The sequence below is a fragment of the Haliaeetus albicilla genome, chromosome 15 (assembly GCF_947461875.1).
Source record: "Haliaeetus albicilla chromosome 15, bHalAlb1.1, whole genome shotgun sequence".
NCBI classification, from domain to species: Eukaryota; Metazoa; Chordata; class Aves; order Accipitriformes; family Accipitridae; genus Haliaeetus; species Haliaeetus albicilla.
Window position 1 is genome coordinate 19,179,642 of NC_091497.1, and position 22,186 is coordinate 19,201,827.

General features: G+C 43.0%; 1 protein-coding gene and 1 long non-coding RNA gene across 5 annotated transcripts in view; one reads left to right on the forward strand and one right to left on the reverse strand.

Moving 5' to 3' along the window:
• Positions 1-8,051, reverse strand: LOC138689102 (uncharacterized). The gene is made up of 3 exons (XR_011327899.1): positions 7,867-8,051; positions 2,344-2,448; positions 1-1,451 (listed from the first exon to the last, which is right to left on the reverse strand). It is a non-coding gene; the product is annotated as an uncharacterized lncRNA (long non-coding RNA).
• Positions 7,279-22,186, forward strand: part of TBC1D4 (TBC1 domain family member 4) — a 110,158-nt gene continuing 95,250 nt past the window's right edge. The window contains exon 1 of one of the 4 annotated variants that reach the window (XM_069802550.1): positions 7,279-7,941. In XM_069802550.1, the coding sequence (XP_069658651.1) occupies positions 7,441-7,941 (501 nt within the window). In that variant the 5' untranslated portion in view covers positions 7,279-7,440. The remainder of the gene's footprint in view (positions 7,942-22,186) is intronic. The other 3 variants (XM_069802551.1, XM_069802554.1, XM_069802552.1) reach the window with 3 other exon arrangements.

Below are 22,186 nucleotides of genomic sequence, written 5' to 3' on the forward strand. Positions count from 1 at the left end.
TTTCCAGTGACATAACCAATATTCAGCATTTTAATGATAACAGAATATATACCATACATTGTATATTTGCAGTAGCTTAAAACAGTAATTTAATTATACTAACATTTCTGCATTATTACTTGCTCTTTAAATAGTATCATGTTACATTTCTGTTGGGGCCTATTCTTTTTACATTATTTTTCCTGTTTATACAGCTCTCAAATAGATTTTTTTTTAAATCTGTATCTTGTTCATAGAATAAGCATTTGCATTTCTCTATCCAAGGTTTTCATGCAGTTTAACCACTCTAAAATCTTTCTGTTGTCCCCCCAAGTGGGGTTTGGTACCCGGTGTGCAATGAGCCAATCTTACACACAGAGCCGAGATATTTGTTATTTCATGTCTGCGCAGAGATGGGTGCCAGGGGGTGACTCCACAGAGCTGGCACACCCTGCAGTTAAACAGGCAAGCAATTTATACAGTTTTAGGTTGATCCACGTAGTTACCGAAGCCCTTCCCCAAAATCATTATTGGTAGTCACTTATGTGACACCATTTCTATTGGGCTAAGGTTTTCTCTGCTTCAAATTAAAAGTACAGTGTTTTTTTATTCTACAGCGCATGCTCAAGGAGTGGGGGGGTAAGTCTTTTAGGTCTTTAATTGAGTTGGTGGTCGTGATGTCCCCCTGCCGCCTTTACTTTTCCCCTAGTTCATGCTGCTTTGTCAATCATCCAGCCTTCGGTGCCTTCTGGAGCAGGATGTTTCCTTTTCATCAGTCTTTAGTTTCTTCTTCAAAGGTATAGTTGCTGGTAAAGCCTGCATCGTTTATACAGAGTAACCAGGCCTACATAGTGAAACTATTGAGTAATGGTTCTCCTTGAAGGATAATGCATCGTGTTTAACCCTAAATTGAGCAGTGTAACCATGGTTAGGTGGTAACTCAAACATATGACTACACTTCTGTATTTTGTTACGCAGCCTAGTGTTCAGTGTCTTTATGCCACACTTAGGAATATACTTCTCTGCCGCTGACAGTGGCCCTGTTGCTTAATTCCCCTGTGAATTACCTCTGAATCTGAAAAATAATGTTCCGATGTTCTTGGTACTACTGAAACTGCAAAGAATTTTTCTGTTCCCCATTAGTGGGACCAGAATGTCATCACTGGTGTGTCTTAGGCAGGTTACAGGTGTTTTTTAAAAAAAAAAACATTCATCTGAAAGCTTGGCCGAATTAAAGCAAGACAGGCTTCTTTCCCAGTGATGCTTCTGAACTGGCAAGTACTGGATGCTGCAACCATGCAGGAAGCTTGAGAGGGGTGTTAAAAGTTTACCTTTAAAATGAGTAGAGGAATGTAAGTGCACGTCTTGCATGAATCACCGGTGTGCTGTGTGATGCTGCTTCTCGCAGTCGCGAATGGGGGATGAAAGATGCTCACTGGTCAACAGAGTCAAGACAACAGATGTTGATTTACCTAGGAGAGAGTTAAGAATGATGAGAAACAGAATTAAGGGGTTCCCATCTGGGTTGGTTGGTTTGGTTTTGGTTGGGGTTTTTTTTGGCAGCTACGCTGGCACCGTTCTCGGAATTGTGTTGGGACTACAAGTGCCCTGTTGTTCCTGGTAAACTGTACCTTCTCTTACCAGACATACAGTACTGGGTTGTGAAGTTGCAGTAACATTTTAATAGTGATACACTGTTGAAGTCTAGGTATTTGCATTTTCCTCTTGAACAGATACAATTTGTGACCTTTGAATTTGGAAGTACTCTTGCCTTCCCAAGCATTTCTCTTCTGTATCATTTTTGCACTCTACTACAGATCTGCTAACCTTTCTAGCCTGTGGTTCAAGCTTTGTAATAATATATTTGTGGAATAATATCAAGATTTTCCTTTTAGCTTTGTGATGACAAGAAATTATGTCGTAGTTTCCATTGCTGGACAGTTGAAGGGGACCAGGATGCCTTCCAAACCACAAAATGAGGTAGAGGTAGTGGGCACTGTCAGGGAGAGAAGTAGACTCCAGCAGCTGTGGTACTCTTCTTCCTCATTTTTTTTTCTCTTTGTTGTATGTTACTGCAGTGGGTGAGGAATAGTAGGGAAGTAATTTTCTCCTTTATATAAAAGCAGCAATAATTGGGAACGTGGAAGTTCTTGTTGCAGAAGTTGCTTTATCTCCTGCAATAACTAGCTTTGCAACTGGCTTGAGCGGCTAACAGCCACCAAACTCTATATTATTTCAACAACAAGGGTTTTAGTAAGCTGATCTGATACCCTTTTTGGGGGGAGAAACCTTACAAAAAAAAACCCCAAAACAAAACCCCCAACAAATTGCAAATGTTCCCACCTGGAAGGATGCTATACTCACAGGTAAGCACACAGGACTCAAGATTAAAACTTAGTTTTAAACAAAGAGCATTGTTGTTCTTCACTGGATTCAAAGTCTGCTGTGCCAGAAAGTTTCATGGGATGACTGTTACATACAAAAAAAGACAAAAATAAGAATCTTTCCACAATCAAATGCTTCTTTGAAGGGAAAGATACATTGTCTCTCTTAATCAGTGCTATATTGAATAACGATACACTGAACACAGACATAAAATGTGGTGGGTCACCTTAAGTTCTATAGATGTTTATGAAATTTCTAGCTAGGGATTATTCTCTTCTGAACTTTGCTCATTCCAGTTCCTCTAAATCTGTTTTGGAGTGGTTCTTATTGGCAGAGCAAATTATAATCTGTCATTACGATCAAAAAAGATTAGTGCCATTTGAGAAGAAAAACAAAACCCAAACCACCCAACCCCCATCAGATCAATTTTTTATCATTTTTATTGTGTACAAATTTCAGTGAGTGTCTCCTGCTATTGATGTGTCTCTACAAGACTGATATGTATTACTCAAACCTTTGGCATTACATTTTAAACTATAATAACATCCATACATCCTGCAAAATACACAGTTTTCACTATTTCTAGCTATGGTTTTACAAACTTAATAGAGGAAGCATGAGAGTTTCTCCAGCAGCTAAATTTTAAAGCCTTGGTAATATGTCCAGTCTACTGAACTTACTTTCTAATACTTCAATTATATTTCCAAAAGTTAATTCATTAGAGTCTTCAAATAAGACTGGGTAGTTTAATAAAGTTTTCTACAGTAAAAATGTGTACATCTGAGATCTTACTAAAAGGTGATCTGAGCATAAAATAAGATTTGACTAGTTAAAAATAATGCAAATACAGTAGTAGACCTTGAAATCCCAGAGACTTAAGTGACAGCATTCTTAGAAAAGCAGTAGGATGAGAAGCAATTCCAGCTACAGGGCATATTACTGAAATAAAGTACTCTAGTCCAAGGTGATTGAAGTTATGCATAAATTACAGGATTGTAAAGTGAAGTCTACAGCTCCTCTAATAACTTAATATTTTTTTCTGCAATTAAAATTGTGGCTAGAAGGCTTAAGGGGATGGATAATTACTAGCAATTAACAGTCTGATCATGTGAGATGTTGAGGTCTCTCCGCTCCTTAAGAAATTACTGAGAACTGTGGTTGCTTCCCATTTTGCAGGTTTAAATCCTTTAACACTGAATATGAACTCATGATCCAGATATGATATATGAAACAGCTGCTGTGGTGTCATGTGCAGAAACAGTATACATCATCAAGATATTGTCTTAATGAACAAAACATGCTTCCTTTCATAAACAGAAGGAAAATATACTTACCCATTTTATTTGGAAAAATAATCTTTACATGTAGTACTCCATTGACCAAGCATTTTGAATCCACAATGTTCAGAGGCATTTACTTATATTTAGTTAACTGTATCTGGGTTTGGTCGCTTCAATAATATACCTTATTTAAGAGATATTGCATCTCATGTCTATTTAGTCAACAGAAATCAATGGCAGGTTATCAACAATTCAGAAAAGTCTGACTGGGTATGTGGTCAGTTTTATTTGACCAACTGAGCATGTATTTGCAGCACATGCTGTGGCGATTATTGAGCACAGGACTTTATGTACTTTAGGTCTTCCAATATAGTTTTCACTTTGAATTTTACAATTTGTTTCAAGAAGCTTGGCCAATAATAATAATACTAAAAAAAAAGGAATTTAAAAAAAATTGTGGCTTCTCATCAGAGGCTTTGTCTGTTTTGTCTCTGCATGGGTGCTGCATTTACACTTCTTTCCATTTGGGATGACCTGGAGAGGAACTGCTCTTTAATGAAGAGCAGACATGTATTTTCAAAGCTCTGTGGATAAGGGCTATGGAAAGTTGCTTTCTTCTCTATCCCAAAGTTTCTGATTCCCATTAACTGAGCTATAAGGATTACATAGTTTAGGCTAATTCCTAACTATATTGTGCAAAGAATTAGAGGATGATGCTTTTGTTACCATTGTAGTTTTAAACACTAGGGGAGAAACCACATGAGGAGCATGTCAGAGGTCATAGGCAAAGGAATACTGTGCTCCATATGAGAGAAATTAGGAAGTTTTAACTTAGAGGTGCATGAATACTTGCAGCTGAAAAGAAACGAGAAAAGGGGACCAACTTCAAGAAGAAAAGTCATGTAACTAAAGGACTGAGTTTCTAATGAAACACTATTAATGAGATGGGGGGATAAAAAGTGGTAGGCAGATTAAAGGATAAGAAAGAAATGATGAAGTAAGTGGATAAAAGTAATGGGCAGTTAAGAGGGATTACTATGAAGAACCAATGCAGAGAGACATAAAAGCTGAAGCGAGAAGAAAGCATGAAAACTTTGGATTAACATCTGAGAATTTTATTTTGAAGGTAGTTAAAATATTAGTGGTAGAGTTTATATAGATTAATTTTGTCTTATAAGGGATTTGTATAAAGAATTCAATAATAAAAATAAATTAGGTCAAAATAACCAGATCTCATACCACGTAAAGCAAATCACCCAGCCGAAGGAGAAACCAAACAGCTTTACATAACTGGCACAATGGTGACAATTTAAGAATTTCAGATTCATTTTCCACATTTTGTTCCTCCCAGTTCTACCTGATAAAATAATTTGCAAAAATTGAAGTGTGTCCTTAGGAGCTGAAAACCCAGCTCTGTAGCATCTTCAAGTGAAGGCTTCTTGTTCCATTTGAACAATGTGAGAACATCAATGGATCTGTGATTGCTTAAAAGAATTTCATCCTCTTTTTGCCTTTTTTTAAAATGTATTCACATGATTGTCTTCACGTTTCCTGATTATTATTAATTATTTGTATCGCCACAGCACCTAAAAGGCTAGGTGGTTGTCCGCAACCTTACAAACATAATACAAAGGGATCTAATAGTCTCGGAGATGGTGTTCGTAAGCAGCTGCAGCAATTCAGTATGTTGCAGCCTCCCCCTTAGGCTGCTTCGCCGGAGCCATTTCATGATTACCCCATCTAAAATCATTGCAGCAGAACGTATGAGGGGGGTTTGCTGCTGCTTTAGTGCAAGCCCGGTGTTCAGTTCACTTCCCTGGTAGTTTAAGTCGGTCTTTGCGCTCAAGTGACTGAATTGCAGCTTCACGCTCTGGATCGATCATCTAACCAACCGTTCCCAAAAGAAGCGAGTAGTCTCGCTGCCCTCTTCGCCCCCCCGAGCAGCTATTCCCGCTTCCTCTGTGCCAACAGCGGTATCTGTATGAGCGCTGTCACTTAAATTAGAGGCGGCTCACAGAACTGAACTGGCAGAAAACGAGCAGTTCACCGCAGCGTTAAACCAGTGCCAGCCAGCGCTGCTGCCAGGAAGCAAATGGGGCTTCTCCCAGGTGCGTTCTTAGAGGATCCCGGCGGCTCCCAAACTGTCATCCTGCAGTGCCGGAGCACACAATCTCAAGTAACCTTCTCAGCTAAAGGGTTAATGCTAACTGTGCAGACTGAGAGACAAGAAATTTTTTAGGTTTGTGGTCCGAAGGATTTGGCCATTCTTATTCCAACTGCCCCAGTTGTAACAGCGCAGTTCAGGTGTTAAAAGTGTGTGAAAATAGTCAGCTTGGGAAAGCAATTCCATTCTGGCGTTAACTTGTACCACTGTGGCAAATATTAAAGCTGGCATCCAGCCGACGTTAAGACTTCTGGCGTCAGGTGCCCTGTTGTAAGGAGAGCTCATTTTAGGATGCTCTGGGAGGAGGTGTATTTGAGGTCTTTCCAAGTCAGAACGTTAAAACTGAAAATTACAACTGATAAGCCAAAATGCATAAACCAGATGATTAAACTGGTAAAAAGAAGAGCAAAATACTTCGCTCAGGAAATGAGCGTAGTTGCTTGTAACGCTATTAAGATCCCGCTAACGCGACAGGTTTTGTGCCAGTTCAAGGCTGTCGTGGGTTGTGAACCGCTGTGCTACGCGACCCTTCTCTGCCCAAATAATCCGGCACGCAGCCTCAAATTACACGGAGTAGCCCTTCAGCTCAAGCTACAGATTTCTTTTTTTCTAGAGAGGGTTAAAACGGCTGCCGTAATAGCATGTTAGGGAATTATCGCCGCTGTTGTCACAGGTGTAAACACAAGGTCGGTCACTAAAATTGACGATTACAAAACGGATATGGTTGCTGTGTGACTGGAAGGCTTTGTCCAGCTACTTTCTCAGGTAGAGGAGACCAGTTACTAACATTTACAGTAGGTGGCGGATTTTTCGTTGACGAGAGAGATGTTATCGCGATAGCGAGGGGAAAAAAAAACCCCACAACTAGAAGCTCAAGCAGGAAAAAGAAACCTGGGGGGGGGGGGAAGTAGTTTGACATTAGTCTTAATTACACTCTGACTTTGACAGTGACTCGGCAGGGAGACGCTGCTGCAATCCAGCCGTGGAAGCAGCTCCGCACGTCTGCGACAAGGCTGGTTTTCCCTGCGGTGGGGGCAAAGCGGTGCCCCGGGCCCCCACTGCCTCCGGGGAGGCTTCTCTCAGCGCCCCCCCGGCTCGCCGAAAGCAAAACCAACTCGGGAAAAGCTTGGGAGCTCTTGCAAACGGGGCGGGGGGGGGGGGGCAGCCCCCCTCCGCCGCTCGGGGACCTTCCTCCCCTTGCGGACCTCCTCCTCCCTCCGCAGGGAGGGACCAGCACCCCCCACCCCCCCCCGGGCCGGGGGGAACCGCCGGCACCCGGCGAAGCGGGAGGCGGCGCGGAGGCCACGCCGTGTTTTTGTTTGGAGCCCGGAGCGGCGCCGTCCCGCCCCTCGGCCGGGGGGCGGCCGGGCCGCGGAGCCCGCTCGGGGCGTCGCCTCTCCGCTCCTCCCCGGGGCGGGCAGGAGGAGGAGGAGGAGGAGGAGGAGGAGGGGGGTGACTCGGCCGCTTCCCCTCCCCGCGGGCTGACCCCGCGCGGGTAGGCGGCTCCGGGGACGTGCCCGGCGGGATGCGCGCTTAAGCGGCGGCCCCGGCCGAGCGCAGGCCCCGCCGGCTGCACCTGGCGCCGGGGGTAGCGGCCGCGGAGCGCCGCGGTCTACCGCCCGCCGACCCGCCATGGAGAAGCGCGGGGAGGGCGAGCCGCTCTCCCACCCGCTGGAGCCGGAGCCCGAGCCGCAGCCGGCGCCGCCGGGGGAGAAGCGCTTCAGGCTGTGGTACGTGGGCTCGTCGTGCCTGGACCGGCGGACCACGCTGCCCATGCTGCCCTGGCTGATGGCGGAGATCCGCCGCCGCGGGCAGCGCCAGGAGCCCGGCGGCGCCCTGGGCAGCGGGGTGCCGGCCCGCGAGGTGCTGCTGCTGCTGGGCTCGCCCACGCTGCGCTGCGTGCCCGCCGGCCCCGCCAGCCCCGGCCGCCCCGCCGGCCCCGCCGCCGGCCCCGGCCGCCCCGGCAGCCCCGCGCCCGCCGTCTTCATCTTCGAGCACAAGGCGCAGCACATCGCCCGCTTCATCCACAACAGCCACGACCTCACCTACTTCGCCTACCTGATCAAGGCGCAGCCCGACAACCCCGACTCCCCCATGGCCTGCCACGTCTTCCGGGCCACCGACCCCAACCAGGCGAGTGGCGGCGGGGGCGGAGGGAGGGGACGCTGCCCGGGATCCCCCCGCTTCGCTTCTCCCCCCCCCCCCCCCCCATCTGCTGACGGGACCCCAGGCGCAGCCCTCCCCACCCGCCGAGGGGGTCCGTGTGCTCGGACGGGGCAGGGCAGCGCTTGCGGGCCGCTGCGGGACCGTAACCTCCCAGACACCCACCCGCGGAGCTGGGGGGGAGCCAGCCCGGGGCCGGCCGCGCCCGCCGGGCTCTCCCCGCCGCAGCCGTCCCGGGGCTGCACCTGCGCTGCACCGCGCCGAGCCGCTGGGGTCCGCGGGAAGGGGGCGCACGCCGTCCCGCGTGGCCGTGGGCTGCCGCGCCACCCCCTGCCCCGAGCGGAGGGCGCACCCCCCTGCCGGGCCGGGGGGTGCCGGCCTCTGGGAAACCGGGGTGCGCGGGGAGACGGAGCCCCTTTCTTTCTCCCCGGTCCCCCTTCCGTGGGGAGGCCTCGCATCCCGCAGCAGCTCGGCGGCAAGCGCAGGGTTTGCTCGAGGAGCAAGACACGCAGGATTTAGCGTTAGGGCGTCCTGACGGCGGAGTAAGCGTCGGAAGGGAACCGGGTAGCGAGGACCACGCTTTCAGGCGGACCCCCGGTGGCCGTGGAAGCCCTGGTTGGTGAGCCGTGGGCCCTGTTCTGCTCACGGGTCGCCCTGAGGACACCTGGCCGTGCTCAGGCACACTCAGTGGTGATCCGGACAACCCTAGGTTTGGGTGGAGACGTTGTTGATAAAGTGCCAACCAGGAAAAAAAGACCGAACAGACTGTATTTTCCTGACTCTCTAACAGGCTTTGGCTCGCGTGTCCAATGTGCAGCAGTCTTCTTTCTGCTCCCTCTTTAGAGTATGTGAGCGATGGCGGTTTGACGAGTAGGTTTGATCGTTGATTTAGCATGGTGACAGCAAGAAAAAGGCCTTTCAGTAACGATCCTTTGATTAAGTTAAGACACCTTGCCCTCACTCAGATGTGCGTGGAGGAAAAATGTGTGCAATTAGAAATGCCGGATTTCACTGAAACCAGACTTACGATCTGCTAAACAGTTGCTTGGGTTTCTTTTGGTGTGTGTCTTTTTTTTTTTTTAAGTGAAGAGGGTAGGGAGTATTAAGAAAACAATTGAAAGTTCTCGGTTTATTAATCTTTATTTGAACTAACATACTGCCACAGTTTATAACATGGGAGGGATTTAGATGGCATACATAGCAGTGGCTTGAGCCATCATCAAAGACAGGACAGGCGGTATCCCAAGTGGAGGTAACTATGCTTAACTCGTTGGCAACTGCTGCCACCGTTGTGATCTGCCAGGAGAGAGCATGCAGAAAGAGTATGATATGGAGGAGATCGTGTCTGGCAAGGGAGGAGCCAAAATGTCCCTTTAGGAGTCTGACCATATCGACTGAAGGGAACCAAGGTTCATGCTGTTGGCAGAAGGTGCTGAATCAAATTTATTTCTGCAGTAGGTCTGCTCTCATACCATGGCGTTGTAAGACAACCTCATTCTGTAAGTGGATCCCTATTACTCTTGTGAACATGCAAAATACTATGTACATTTACATCTGGGAGGCTGTTTCTGACGAAACCTTTTATCCATATATCTTGCCGCCTTTCCTCGTGGAGGAAAATGTGCGTGGAATTAAATCAAATTGGTACTATAGGTAAAGCCTTCCTATTGAAGGAAGTTATTACTATGAACGTGTTCCCTTTTATAAACGTCTATCTTGTTCTGACAATATAGTCTAAATTTTATCTGGCAAGACTTTTTTTAGCCTTGTTGTCATTAATGAAGAGTAAGTCCCTTGCACGAGAGTTACTCAGAATATGATTTCCAGACAAGGAACTACGATAAGGGTAGTAGATGCACAGCCAGCAATGTGATTCACAAGTGTCTGACTAACAGGTTTTTTTAAGGTATCAAAAGGAAAAGAGGGTGGGATTTTTTTTTTCCCCTGTCCGAGTTTTGTCATTGAGGGTTGGTTGGCTAAGTCTGTGCAGATCTCTAGCTGTTGATCTGTGCTTAAGCCTAGTCCTGAGCGGATGAAATCAGGCTGCAGGTTGCTAGCTCTGAAAATCTTCTTTTGAAGCTCTTAATTGTTTGTTATAAAATAGATGCTGTTCTTGCACGCTTTCAAGATCTTTAAGTACGTCCTTCTCTTTCATATTGGTTATGTGAGCTTCATTGTGCATATTAGCTTAGAAAGTATTTTTCACAGCTGTTATTTTAAGATGACCTTATTTTCCATCTTGGGCCATAGCCGCTTCCAGCCAGCGTAAGTTGGCATGGCTACTGAGGGCAGTGATCCTGTCCCCTTCAAGCCTCGACCCCTCATTCCTTTCTCTTGGCTTTGTCCTCATGGCAGCACAACTGTTTGCAGCTGCACAGCAAACAGGATCAGGGAATTGACTGGTGTTAAAACTTGCTTTTCCCCTACCTTTGCTGGATTGGTTCCAAACAGCTTCTCTTGTTTGCTTTACTATGCAACCCTAATACTGTTTACGTCAAGACAGGTAGGTTGGAGGTACGAGGTAGCCGTGAACGGCCAAGAAGGGGAAGGGTCTGGTAGCCTTTCCAGAAGTTATACTGGCTTCTGACGAGCCGAAGAGGACTGCAAAGCCATGGTGTTATCTGTCTTGGCAGTATTAAGTTCAGCGGCACGCTAAGTCACTCTGGAATGAAGGAAGAGTGCAGGAGATGTCGCGTGGTCTTTGAGTTAGAAGACAGCTAGCTGTAATTTTCAATGGTGGATGTAAATCGTGAAAGTGAGAGGATAACGACTGACTTCCAAGAGACTAGTGCTAGCACGGTAATTCAAAAAACAATGTAGGTGAGAATGAAAATTCTGGCTTCAAGCCCGTTGCTTTGTCCACCAGCTCTATTGCAGTGTCTTGGATACACGTGCATTCACTGTGACAGTGAAAGGGGCTGTTACTTGCAGAAAAAAGCAATACTTTTTGCCAGTCCCTGTAGATTTCTTTAGCAGATGACCAATAAAAAGCCAATGCAATATGTGCTCTGATAACATCACATGGGAAGATAACATCTTTTAATGTTATTTGCCATGACTGAACAAAAATGAGAGTGAGGCGGTACGAAACACCTTCGCATTTTATTTGAAAGCCTGCAAATTGTAGGCAGAGCTGAAAAGTAGGAGCCAGTGGGTCAACTCCTGCTCTGGAGTAGTACTTTGGCACAGTGTCAAACCCAGAGCTCAGCTGTCGGTATGGGGGTGGATGCTAAGATGTTGGGGGGAGAGGGGTGTCTCTTGCCCTTTAATTACAAGGGGAGAGAAAACTTCTGGAGCCATCTGACTGGTGAGCATGGGAACAGAATTTTTTTGACTTTTTTTTTTTCCCCTCAGAATTATTACAGAGTTTGCTGCTCCTTATAACTTTTCAAAGCAGCAGCCAGCTGAAGTGGATGAATGTAGTTGTCTGTTTAGTGCTGGCTAGTAGCTTCTGAATAGCAGCCAGATATTTGTTAGTGTTGTATTGCTGTCATATGAGAATTATCTAGGATGCACAGAGTCTTGTCTGTAGACATCAGATGACAGCATTATCTCATTTCATATTTGGCAGATTTTTGTCACAACCTCAGGAACAGATTTTTTTTTTTTTTTTTTTTTAAACGCAAAAGTTAGAGTTTATAAATATAGGAGGCATACCCTTCTCCCAGCCACCAAGAAAAGCCATTTTGATTAGGGTTTTCAAGCTCAGCTTGAAGACAATTTTACCATGAAATATTGATTTTGTTCTGTAAACCAGATTTTAATTGTGTGAAATGAATCAATGCTGTTTGACAATTGCCTTGAGTTCCCTGTTCTCTGAGGGAGATGCTTATGGTCTGATCTCTTTCTGCACTTTTTTTTTCTTTATTTATTATGCTGGTCTAGACTGTGCATTTTCTTCTTGAAACATGAGTAAGCCTGTTTTGGGGGAATTCTTTTTTTAACCTGATCTGGCATCCTAAATCTAATTATACTATAATTGATTCTTACTAGTGAAGATAGTCGTCTCTTCCAGTTAAGCAAGAACTTACTTTGATGCATTTTGTATTTCTTTTAGAAACCTTATAAGCAATGATCCAAATATATTGTTATGGGCTTTCAAAACCAGTCCAAGCTGGCTCTGAAGGAACAATGTTCTGGTGCGCAGACCTCAGTAGGGTTTAGCTTTTGTGTGTATAATCTGTAGCTGCGGCGTTCTGCTACAACCACGTGTTAGGGGGACTAGGCTGTCTCAAGGCGAGGCAGAAATAATGGAGCATTTTGCTGACAAAGTAAAGCTCTGATAAGAACTGGAGAGGTAGAGGGCCAGAGACAAGAGCCGGAGGCAGCCTGCTTGTGACCCAGATCCCTGCTCTGTCATCGCTGCATGGGCTAAAAGTCAAAAATGTTTGTCTATTCCAAGAGTGTGTTAATTGTTAGATAATGTATTTCAGTAAAGCAAGGCTGAAACACAGTTTATTCTGGAAAACAAGGCATCAGTACAAAGTCTTTCATTTTAGCTATTCAAAGGAGGCTTTTATGCTGTAGTAACATTGTGTTCTGTAAGGCTTCTTACTGAAGAATGTTAGAAGTTTAGAAATGTTTGAAGAGTAAAGTTCCTGAACTTTACATTCATATTTCTTTTGTGCTTTGATTTTTATGTGACACAGGAGCATGAGCAGAATGGCAGCAAGCCTTGGCATGTTAAGTGCGTATGTACAGCTTTGTTGCAGTTCATATTAAAATATTGCATGGGTTGAGTGAATCTGATAAGCTGTGTTTCGAATAGGTGTAACAGCCATGATAAAAAAAAGATGGGCTCTGGGTTTTGAAGGACCCTGCAGGAAATGGGAGAGATGCACAGTTTGGTTGCTAGATAGACTTGAGCGCGCTTTGATTGCGGAGGAAAGAGGTAACACTGTTTTCCATGAGAAGGATAGGTTGTCCCAGTTTTATCAAGAAAACAAGTCTTGGAGAGACCAAAAGAAAATTTTCTCTAAGTTTGTGTGAGTCTGAATTTCATTCATGGGGTGAGAAACTGAAAAGCAATGGCTCAAAACGAAGCATGGATGCTAAAGGCTTGCAGTGAATGCAGAATTGTTCGGTGAGCGGCCTCATTATCTCCAACCTACATGGGCTATACAGCCTCGGATGAAAAGTCTTGCACTCCCTTTTTCTGTTGTTTTTGTTTGTTTGTTTGTTTTGTTTGAACAGTGTCTGACTTAAGATTTGGGAAGTGGAACTGAAAGTTGAGAGCTTAAGGTTTCATTTTTGTTTTCCTTAATGATAGATTCAGCACTTTTTTGTGAAAATGAGAGTGCTTGTCATTTTAGGCTTGTAAAGCTATCTTTAAGTTCCAGTTTTGAACATCTTGTCCATAATAATATTCTCCCCCATCCTAAACAGAAGAAATAGTAAAAGCACTAAAATTGTTAACTGTTTCTAAACGGTGATATGTGGCCTTTTTATCCCTAATTAATATTTAGGAGAGGAAAGGGAATGGTTTTAAATACTCTTACCTGCTGTGTTTGTAGAAAGGATTCATTCATTTTTCCTTTTGCAGTTCCTGAAAACCACCCCATTATTTGGGGAGTAGAAGCGATGTTATGGAGGATTGTATTTTCAGAAAGGCAAAATAAAATTTGGAATGAGAAATATATTAAATGATGTAAGCTCACTGAGAGTGGCTGTAGGTAATACAGTGACTAGCTAATAAGGCTATTTTATTGGAAGAAAGGACCTTGTATGCATCTGTGCACACCAAGTCAAGGCTCCTCTTCTAAGTATCTGTTTCTACATTTTTTTTGGTCCTGTTTTTTCAAATGTAGAGGCAGTTCCTTTTAAAAATAATTAAATAGAAAACTGACTTCCAAAAGGTTTGGCTAGCTTATGTATATCTTGGCAACAGGGAGAGTCTGATTTTTAGGGATGGTAAAAATCTTGGACCAAAATGCTTGAAGGTGGTGTTTATGGAAGTGAATGCTAAAAAGGATTCAATTTCTAAACCGTCATTGCAGAATAGTAGTGTGACTGGCTCCTGCCAATCTCTACTCTTTGTTAGAGTTTGGTATAGCATTTGATGTGCACAGTTCACCCTTCCTTGCATCTCTTCCATCCGTCTTCCCCATTTGCTTGGAACTCCCTGAGCATCTTGAGTTTCTCTGAGGTAAGGTGGTGAACACTGCGATGAATTTTCACAGAGATGGCTGTCTAGGCTGTAGGTCATGCAGAATTTTCAGCAGCATTGGCACGGTCCCCTCATGGCACCAGCTGTCCTCTGCCACCTGGTTTTGTTTCCTTTGTGGTTGCAGATACTATTTCAAGTTCAGAGACAAGAAAAAAAAGAAGAGTTTATTTCCATGTGGCTTTTATCATTTGTCCCATATGTGAATGGTGGCGTCATCTACCTTCACATTCTGCACTGTTCTGAGGCACCTTTAGAGACCACAAGGAGATGACTGGCTAAAAAGACAAGACCTACTGGAAGTCTTGTATAGGTCATTAAATAATGTGGTGTTTGAGGGCAGCTGGAAAGCAAACTTAAGGCAACAAAGTGAAGTGACCTAATTCATAAACAGGACCTGTGCTTTTCTGTACTGTATAGACTGTAATATAATATCACCTTGTGTTCTGCCACAAGTAGGTACCTCAAGACCACATGCAATAACATGGGTTCCAAAATTAAGTAGAGCATCCCTAATGCAAGATAGTGTATGATCAGGGCAGATACAGTTGTTCGTGACATGAAGAAGTCTTCAAAGTGTAAAAAGACAATATCGTATGTCAGAGGGTGGGGTGAAAGCACAAAGTGTGGAAGTGGTTACCCCAGGGATGCACGAACTATGTGACTTCCCATTTTATGATCTGTTTTGGGTACCAGAGAACGTGGATCAGTTTTGGATATGCATGTTTTCATCTGTGACCATGTTTTGGTTTTGTTGGGTTTTTTTTTCCCCTTTCCAGGTGTATTAATTAGGTGACAACTGGTAGATTAGTGAGGTGGGCAAATAAACATGCTTGGCAGTCCTGTAGATCTGAAAGTACTCCAGTAATACAGTCTTCCTCTTGGCATTGGTCAGAGGTAAGCTTGTCTGGGCCGTAGAGGATTAGTTCTAGTAGTATATTTAGGACTGCAGGAAAAGGCCATAAAAAACCGAGCGAGCAAACAAAAACGTGCATTTGTCCCAAAGGGCTCATTTTGTATTTTTATAAAAATATGTTTCTTGAAAAATCCAGTTAACCTTCATTCTGAACACAGTTGTGCTTTACCAGCACAAACCCTACCATAGTCTGCAGCTGCACTCCCTCGCCGCTGCCTCTCGCAGAAGCCGTACCGCTTGAAATGAACAGCACCACATCCTGCTGTTTGAAGCGAAGCCTGCTTAAACCCATCCATCTCTTAAGTGAAATTGGCTGCTTGGTCCTCCCCCTCCCTGCTGCCGGGAATTAGAACTTCCAATGAGAAGTTAATTACTCGATCCTCTTCTGGTGAGGGTGGTGCTGTTGGGATTTCTGCTGCTCCCCAGGCAGACCCTCTCTGGGCTAAAAAGGAAAACCATGGCAGCAGCGGGGCCTCGAGGTATCATTTCACATTCCCGAAGTGAAATTTTGTATGTTGGTTTCAGCTGCAGTGCTTAAATGTGGCTTTTCTGTCCTTCCATGTGGTTTTAGTTACTTCAGTCAACTGAACAAAAACCTGCAACGTACTTCAAAGGCTGTCATACCATGAAGACTGGTCCGACAGGGTAGATGGCATATAGTAAGTATGTGTATAACATGTCTTAAATTTTATTTTTCTGTTTAGTGCCTCTGAAAGATGTCATGAACTAATAAGCAGTTACCTAGATGCATTACAATTCCCTTCAGTTTGGATCATTTGTAAGAGAGGCAAAACATTTCAGTTGAACCACTGCAAAAAAGAAAAATATTTTTTTTTCTAAATGGGCTCCCAATGCTATTTAGAAACTCTGCTTAGTGCTTTGGAGGAATTGTATCTACTAAACCACATTTCCTGACTTTATAAGTTACTTTTAATAGTGAGTTGTCTTCGTCTCTACTCAAATCTGGTTGCTTTCTGATGGAATCCATAGTTTCCTTTGTTATCATTTTATCTCTTCAGAATTAGATAGTCTTTTATAAATTATCTTTTCTGGAAATTTGGAAGGGCAGCGTTGTAAGGTTTTTCTTGTTCTGCATCTCTGGAACCACTGAAGATAGAATTCTACAGTTTTGGGCACATGGCACTTTTCTGAAGGATTAAATTAATTTAAAATGTAAATATGAGAGAGATCCTTGTTCAAAGCCTGTGTGAAAGACTTGTAGAAGTTATTAGACAAGATAAAACCAATACTGTAGAAGCGTGGCGCTTTCCCAACTCCACCATCCCTGGTTCTGTGGTTTTCCCCCTCCCTTTACAGTTGACTTAAAAGTGTATTTCCATCATGAAGTTCATTTTTGCATGTTGATAAAACTTAACAAGCAGCTTGCTCTGTTAAAGTGACTGGGGTTATGTTTTATTTCATTGCGCTTCTTGGCAAGAATGTTTAGATCTGCACAGTGCTGTTTAGAGATCGTTGATGCATTGAAAAACATGTTGTGGCAAGTCAGAATATTATCCTCTGGGGCATAGCAAGGACTGCCTTCCAAACTGTTCAAATTTTGGTTTTCCTAGCAAGTTTAATAAATATTTATTTTTTAGGATGCTGATGTTAAATATATTTTGTGTACTCTGTGACACCGATATGGGTTTCTTGTTATGTTCATTTTAAAAAAAAAAAAAGAGCAGCAATGTCCCAAGAACTCTGGGAGTAGTCAGTGGTCTGTGGGTTCTTGAGTATTTCTGAACTAGAGTAAATATTCAGTAACAAAGCAATGAAAGACTGGGACATGCAATGCTAACTCAATGAAACGTATTTTTATATGCCTTCTCATAGTTTGTTTCTTGCTTTGGCTTTATTATTCCTAACAACTCGATCTCAAGTTACGGTAGGATTTCTAAATAAAAATAGAAGTAGGGTAGTACATATTTAACAGAGCCGTATTTACCAGAGGGGAACCAGTTGCTTTCTGTAGGGCTGCTCGGCTGGAAGGGTAGGAACAAAGCAGCACATAAACCCCAGCTAAACCCTGTGCTGAAAGCTGATGTGTGACCTTCAGGTCGATGTCCACGGTGGACTGCAGTACACACGCAAGGCTCTGCGATTTCTGCCTGCCCCAGCTCTGTCATAGCGTGCAAAATTATGGCTTCTGTCATCTAAGGTGAAAAAATTCATTCCTGTTAGTGTGCAGATTAGAAAGAGAAGGGATTGTGTGTACGTCCTGCTGCCATTCTTGTCGATGGAAATAAATACCAAACTGCCCTCAGTGTCATGGCACTTTTGTGGCAATCTAAGCAGTTTAGGATACCAATTGCCAAAGAAGTTATTGTAACTATACTTTAAAAAACAAAACAAAACAAGAACATAATTTAAGATGCTGAAATGTTGGTCCAGTGTGCAAGTCCCATAGCATCTGATAGGAAAGCTTTCTGTGGAAAATACTGCTCTTCCTGTAACGTTTGGTTTAGGCTTGTGTACAAGACTTTGTTTTTTATGAAGAAATATTTTAAACAAGTATCCCTTTTGTAGAAAATACTTTTGGCCTGACTTTGTGGTCATACTCAATGAGAGTCCCTTAATTTTCTGTGCAGCAGGACTGCAAGCTTCAGTGGTACAAAACAGTTTGTACAGAGGATTCACTTTTTTTTTGTAAACCAACTACATTATAAATCGGGGCAAGATGTTGGCTGCTCTTCAGCAGGACTTTTTTGGGTGAACCTTGCCAAAAGTGAAAATCAAGTGGGCCTTTCAGTAGGAGCAGCACATCATACTTTTATCTGAATTATTCATGAAGAAACACACCCAGATTATCCATGACATATGTGTGCATGTATTCAGATTTAGCCTTGAGGAAATTTGCTGACCTAAACATGGGAGCAGAGTGGGAGCAAGGCAACATGATTAAAACCAGCTCAGAAGGAGTGGGTTTACATCCTGCCACTGTGCCTTGGATTCCCTGTCTGCTTAGTGCTAGGGAGAACTAAAAATAATATCTGCAGTTTAGTGGGGTGGCGTGAAGCTTGCAAAATGAATACATTTCCTCCATAGTGACCTTCTGTCTGCAAAATCACTACAGAAGAAGGTGATTTAAAAAAATTACATGGAGCAGATCAATCGATCTGTATGAATGCTAGTTGGTTTTTTGTTTTGGTTTTTTTTTTCCCTTCGCTCAATATGCAGGTTGTCCTTAAAATACACAGCATCACAGTTGCGAGTGTGAGACCAGCCCAGACTACTAGATTAATGAGCTTGGTGTTTCTTTATGCAACCAAGTACTTTGTTTCTGTACATTCACCCACTGTTCTGCGCTTCATCTGTTTTACTTAAAATGGTATGCTTGCTAGTTATATGGGAATTTGAAAGGGAACTTTCTGTGTTTAATGAAAATTCTTGGTTACAACTTCAGCAGTCCTTATTAATGATACCATCAATAGTAAGCTGAACAGAAGCTTAGCTGTAGTGCTATTTTATTTCTTATCTGAGTCTAAATTTTCCCAATTTGCCAATTTATTTGATATGCTTCTGCTCTGAGTTCTCACATGACCACCATAAAAAGGTCAGATTTTGAGAAGACGATTTACTTGGATTTCTGTAGCACAGCAGAGTGGATGCTTCAGCTGAATTCTGTTACTTCTGGAAGTGTCAACCTCAGGCAAGCCAGGGATGTATGTGTATATGCTGCTGTTTATTACCTATCAAGTAATAAATCTTCAAGAATCAGATTATAAACTGGAATATCATAAGCTTTCCTATTATGCTAAGCTTGAAGTTGAAGAAGAGTATCAGAATGAAACATGACAGTGCTAATTCATTGTTTGCCAAGCCAGCCTATAATATTGGAGGATTTTTAGCTATTTAGTCCTGCTGTTATGCTTTGCAGTTGTACTATTAGATTTTATGTGCATAGTATACCACCACCTGAAAAACTCTTGCAGAGTTCCACTGGCTTTGATGCTCATTTTGCCGATTTTAGTTCTGTGGGAAGCTCAAAATACTGTGGAGTCCCACGGATTGTTGCCATCCTTGTAGAAACACAGCATCCAGCTGGTGCATGCCTACATAGCCATGTACATAAGAGTTAACACCTAATGAGATAAAACACACTGGTAAAATGCTCAACTCTGCTATGTATTTTAGCCTTTTACATAATGATTTGAAGTGTGCTCGCATCTATATCATGCTTTTGAGTGGGATTACTGATTTCAAGTAATAACAGGTAGGGCGTAAGGTTTAAATTTATGATCACCTGAGTTTGTTTATAGAAGGTGCAAGCTTTATTTTTGTGTGATACTCTTCTTTGCATCAGTTATAAAGTATTCAAGTCTGTTACTTATCCAGGTGTAGAAAATACTTCCTTTCAACCCTGTGCTGGGCCAGTTTGTTGGAAATAAAGAGTAGGCTTCATGGTGTCCTGTTACAGAGGTCAATTATTTCACTTGAGCATGCTGCTGCCACGTGGGCTCCCCAGCCAAGTTACCGGGAGCAGCGTACATAAATTGTAATGGATCACTGCTCCTGGAAGGGCTGCTGTTATGTACCCACAAGAGCCCTGCATGAAACTATGCAGGGTCTGCTTGATGCTTTCATCCTGGGCTTAATTGCTTTGGGTCGGTTTCAGGGGACTATTCAGTCAACAGCTTAAGACTCCGTCCAGAGAGCGCTGCTCTTAAATAGGAACCAAGTCATGCAAGTTGTTCTGCCCAAACTGCACAGTGTTTTCCTACAGGATCGCCAGCTGCTAGAAGATAGTACTGCTTTACTGGTCTGTAGCACATTTTGTTTTTTATACTGCTTTAAGTATCATCCTACCATCAAATATAGCAGTCTTTTGCTATTACTGCATCATAAAAATAGTAGTCTTGAGGCTTCTTGTTTCTGCTAGTACTGTTCATATTAAAATGTCAAAATATCTTTCAGCTCAGTTGAATAAGCAGGTGGATAAGGATGTGACAGGTTTCAAATTCAGATTCAGTATATGGTGCTACTGTCATTTGGACTCCTGCAGAGACCTAAGGAAACATAACAATTTTTATTGGCGTGCAGATTTGCTGGCTTTCTTTGTTGTACACGCTGGGAGCGTTCATCTAGGGCACCACATTTCTTAAAGGGATGTTTTCTCTAGCTGATGCCCAGAATGACCATGATGAAGTAAGGGTTAGGCACCGTGATGTGAAGATTATGGGGAATCTTGTACAGAAATCAGAGCTGCCCACAAAACAGTAAAGGACACAGGTCACTACAAGATCCCTTTGTGCATTAGTTTCCAAATTTGCAGGCTTTTCCAGTCTCTTTACCATTTATACAAGGCTACTGCTTATTATTTTCTCATGTCATGTCTCTTGCTCATCTGTTTTTCTCAGCTCCTTGAAATTGTCCCAATCTAGGATTATAATCTTTTCTTTGCAGGAGTTGTCTGTACTGCATGCAGGACCGTTAACCATGAAGAGTCATGATTCTGACCAGAGGAAAAAAAAAGATAATCCCTTCCCCCCCTGCTTCCCACAAGCCTGCTGGACCCAAATTAAAACTTGAAAGAAAAAAACCCCATTCATTCTTTTGATTGCGTGTTGCCAGGAGCTGAGCTTTTCAGATGTAGCTATCAGGATTATAAAAATTTTAACTTTATTCTTGTTCATATTGCTAATTCCAAGTGTCACATTTTAGAAATACCACCAAGACTAGCTCCTCTCGCTTCTCTTCCCTCCCCACCCCACCCCTCCCCCAACCTATTTTTTTTTTTTAAATTACGTTCTGGTATCAGCTGTTTATTGAATAAAAACTTGGAACAGAAAATTTTATGTAAAAATAAACATGCATGATGATAACTTCAATTTTAATAGAGCTATTCTAATGTATTTACTTGCTCAAAGTTCCTTTGCATTTAAAGTTTGTTTTCACCTTCACTCCCTTCTTCAAAACACATGACCTGGCACATGTTTATTTTTAAGTCAAGGCTGCATATGGCCGATGAGAAGTGAAAGTTAGCTTCCTTGGTGATCAAGGCAGTTGCGTCATGTTTCAGAAAGAAGGTGTGAGTAACAAAAAACCTCCAAACAAACCAAAAAACCCCAACCCCTGCTGTGGGGGGAAAGGGTGCTGTGCTGTATGGTAAAAGGCTGTAATATTAGCAAAGTAACTCCTGGAGCATGACATGAACAGCTGAGTCATTTATAGCTGGTACTGAGACAAATTGCTGCTGAAGGATGCTTGTTGTTGCATGGCTGCTGCTACAGCTGGTAGATTGCCAGCTTAAGAGCAAAGTAAACCTGAGTCCGGTAGGGACTGCTGTGAAAAAGTACACTCCAGATAAGCGTGCTTTAATCTCTGGAACATTTAATTGGTTCAGCAGCATTTTCTAGTGCCTGAAGTTTTCAAATGTGCAAACATATTTGTGACATTGACGTAATTACTAATTTCTAATTTATTCTTTTCTATGAATCTGCTAGTAATAGTAGCAGAGGATGCTTGCTTTTTTTACTGTTAATACAGTTATGGTTCATATATCAAATTATAAAGTTGATACCTGTCCTTGAAAGTCTGCTGACTATTACTTCTCTGCATCTTAATGTAGTACAAGGCTTCTGTTGTAGGTCACTATGCTGATCTTGCATCTATCTAATGAGGTTTGAATGTGTTTAATATGAGCCTCAGAGTATGGTTCCCATGCAACTATATAAAATTAAGCCTTTCAAAAATTTGTATTGTTTGTGGTCTTTGAACATCGTCTCCATTGGAAGATTGTTTTGCCAGATTGGTTGTTGATAATTATTTTTTTAAAGCATAAATCTGGTAACTATCAAATATTTTCATATATAAGATACTGTTTGAAATTTGATCTGAAGACGAAGAGGACTACTACTTTCCTTAATAATGCATTTGCCTCCCAGCTCCCAAATGTTCCAGTTCCCAAATGTTTTTTTCCAAGCAAGCAGACTCGAAACTGAGCGTCAAGAATAACTTGCAAGCCCCTGCCCCGGTGCACTGTGGCAAAGAGTGAGCAGGTACAGTTTTTAACAAGCCCCTGTTTCTTTCGGTGGTCTTGAAGCTGGCAAGCTCATGGGACTTGAAACAGTGTATAACAAAATTTCAGAGTGCCATTTCCAAGATGATAGGGCAGCATAGGTTAAAGTTAGGGGGGG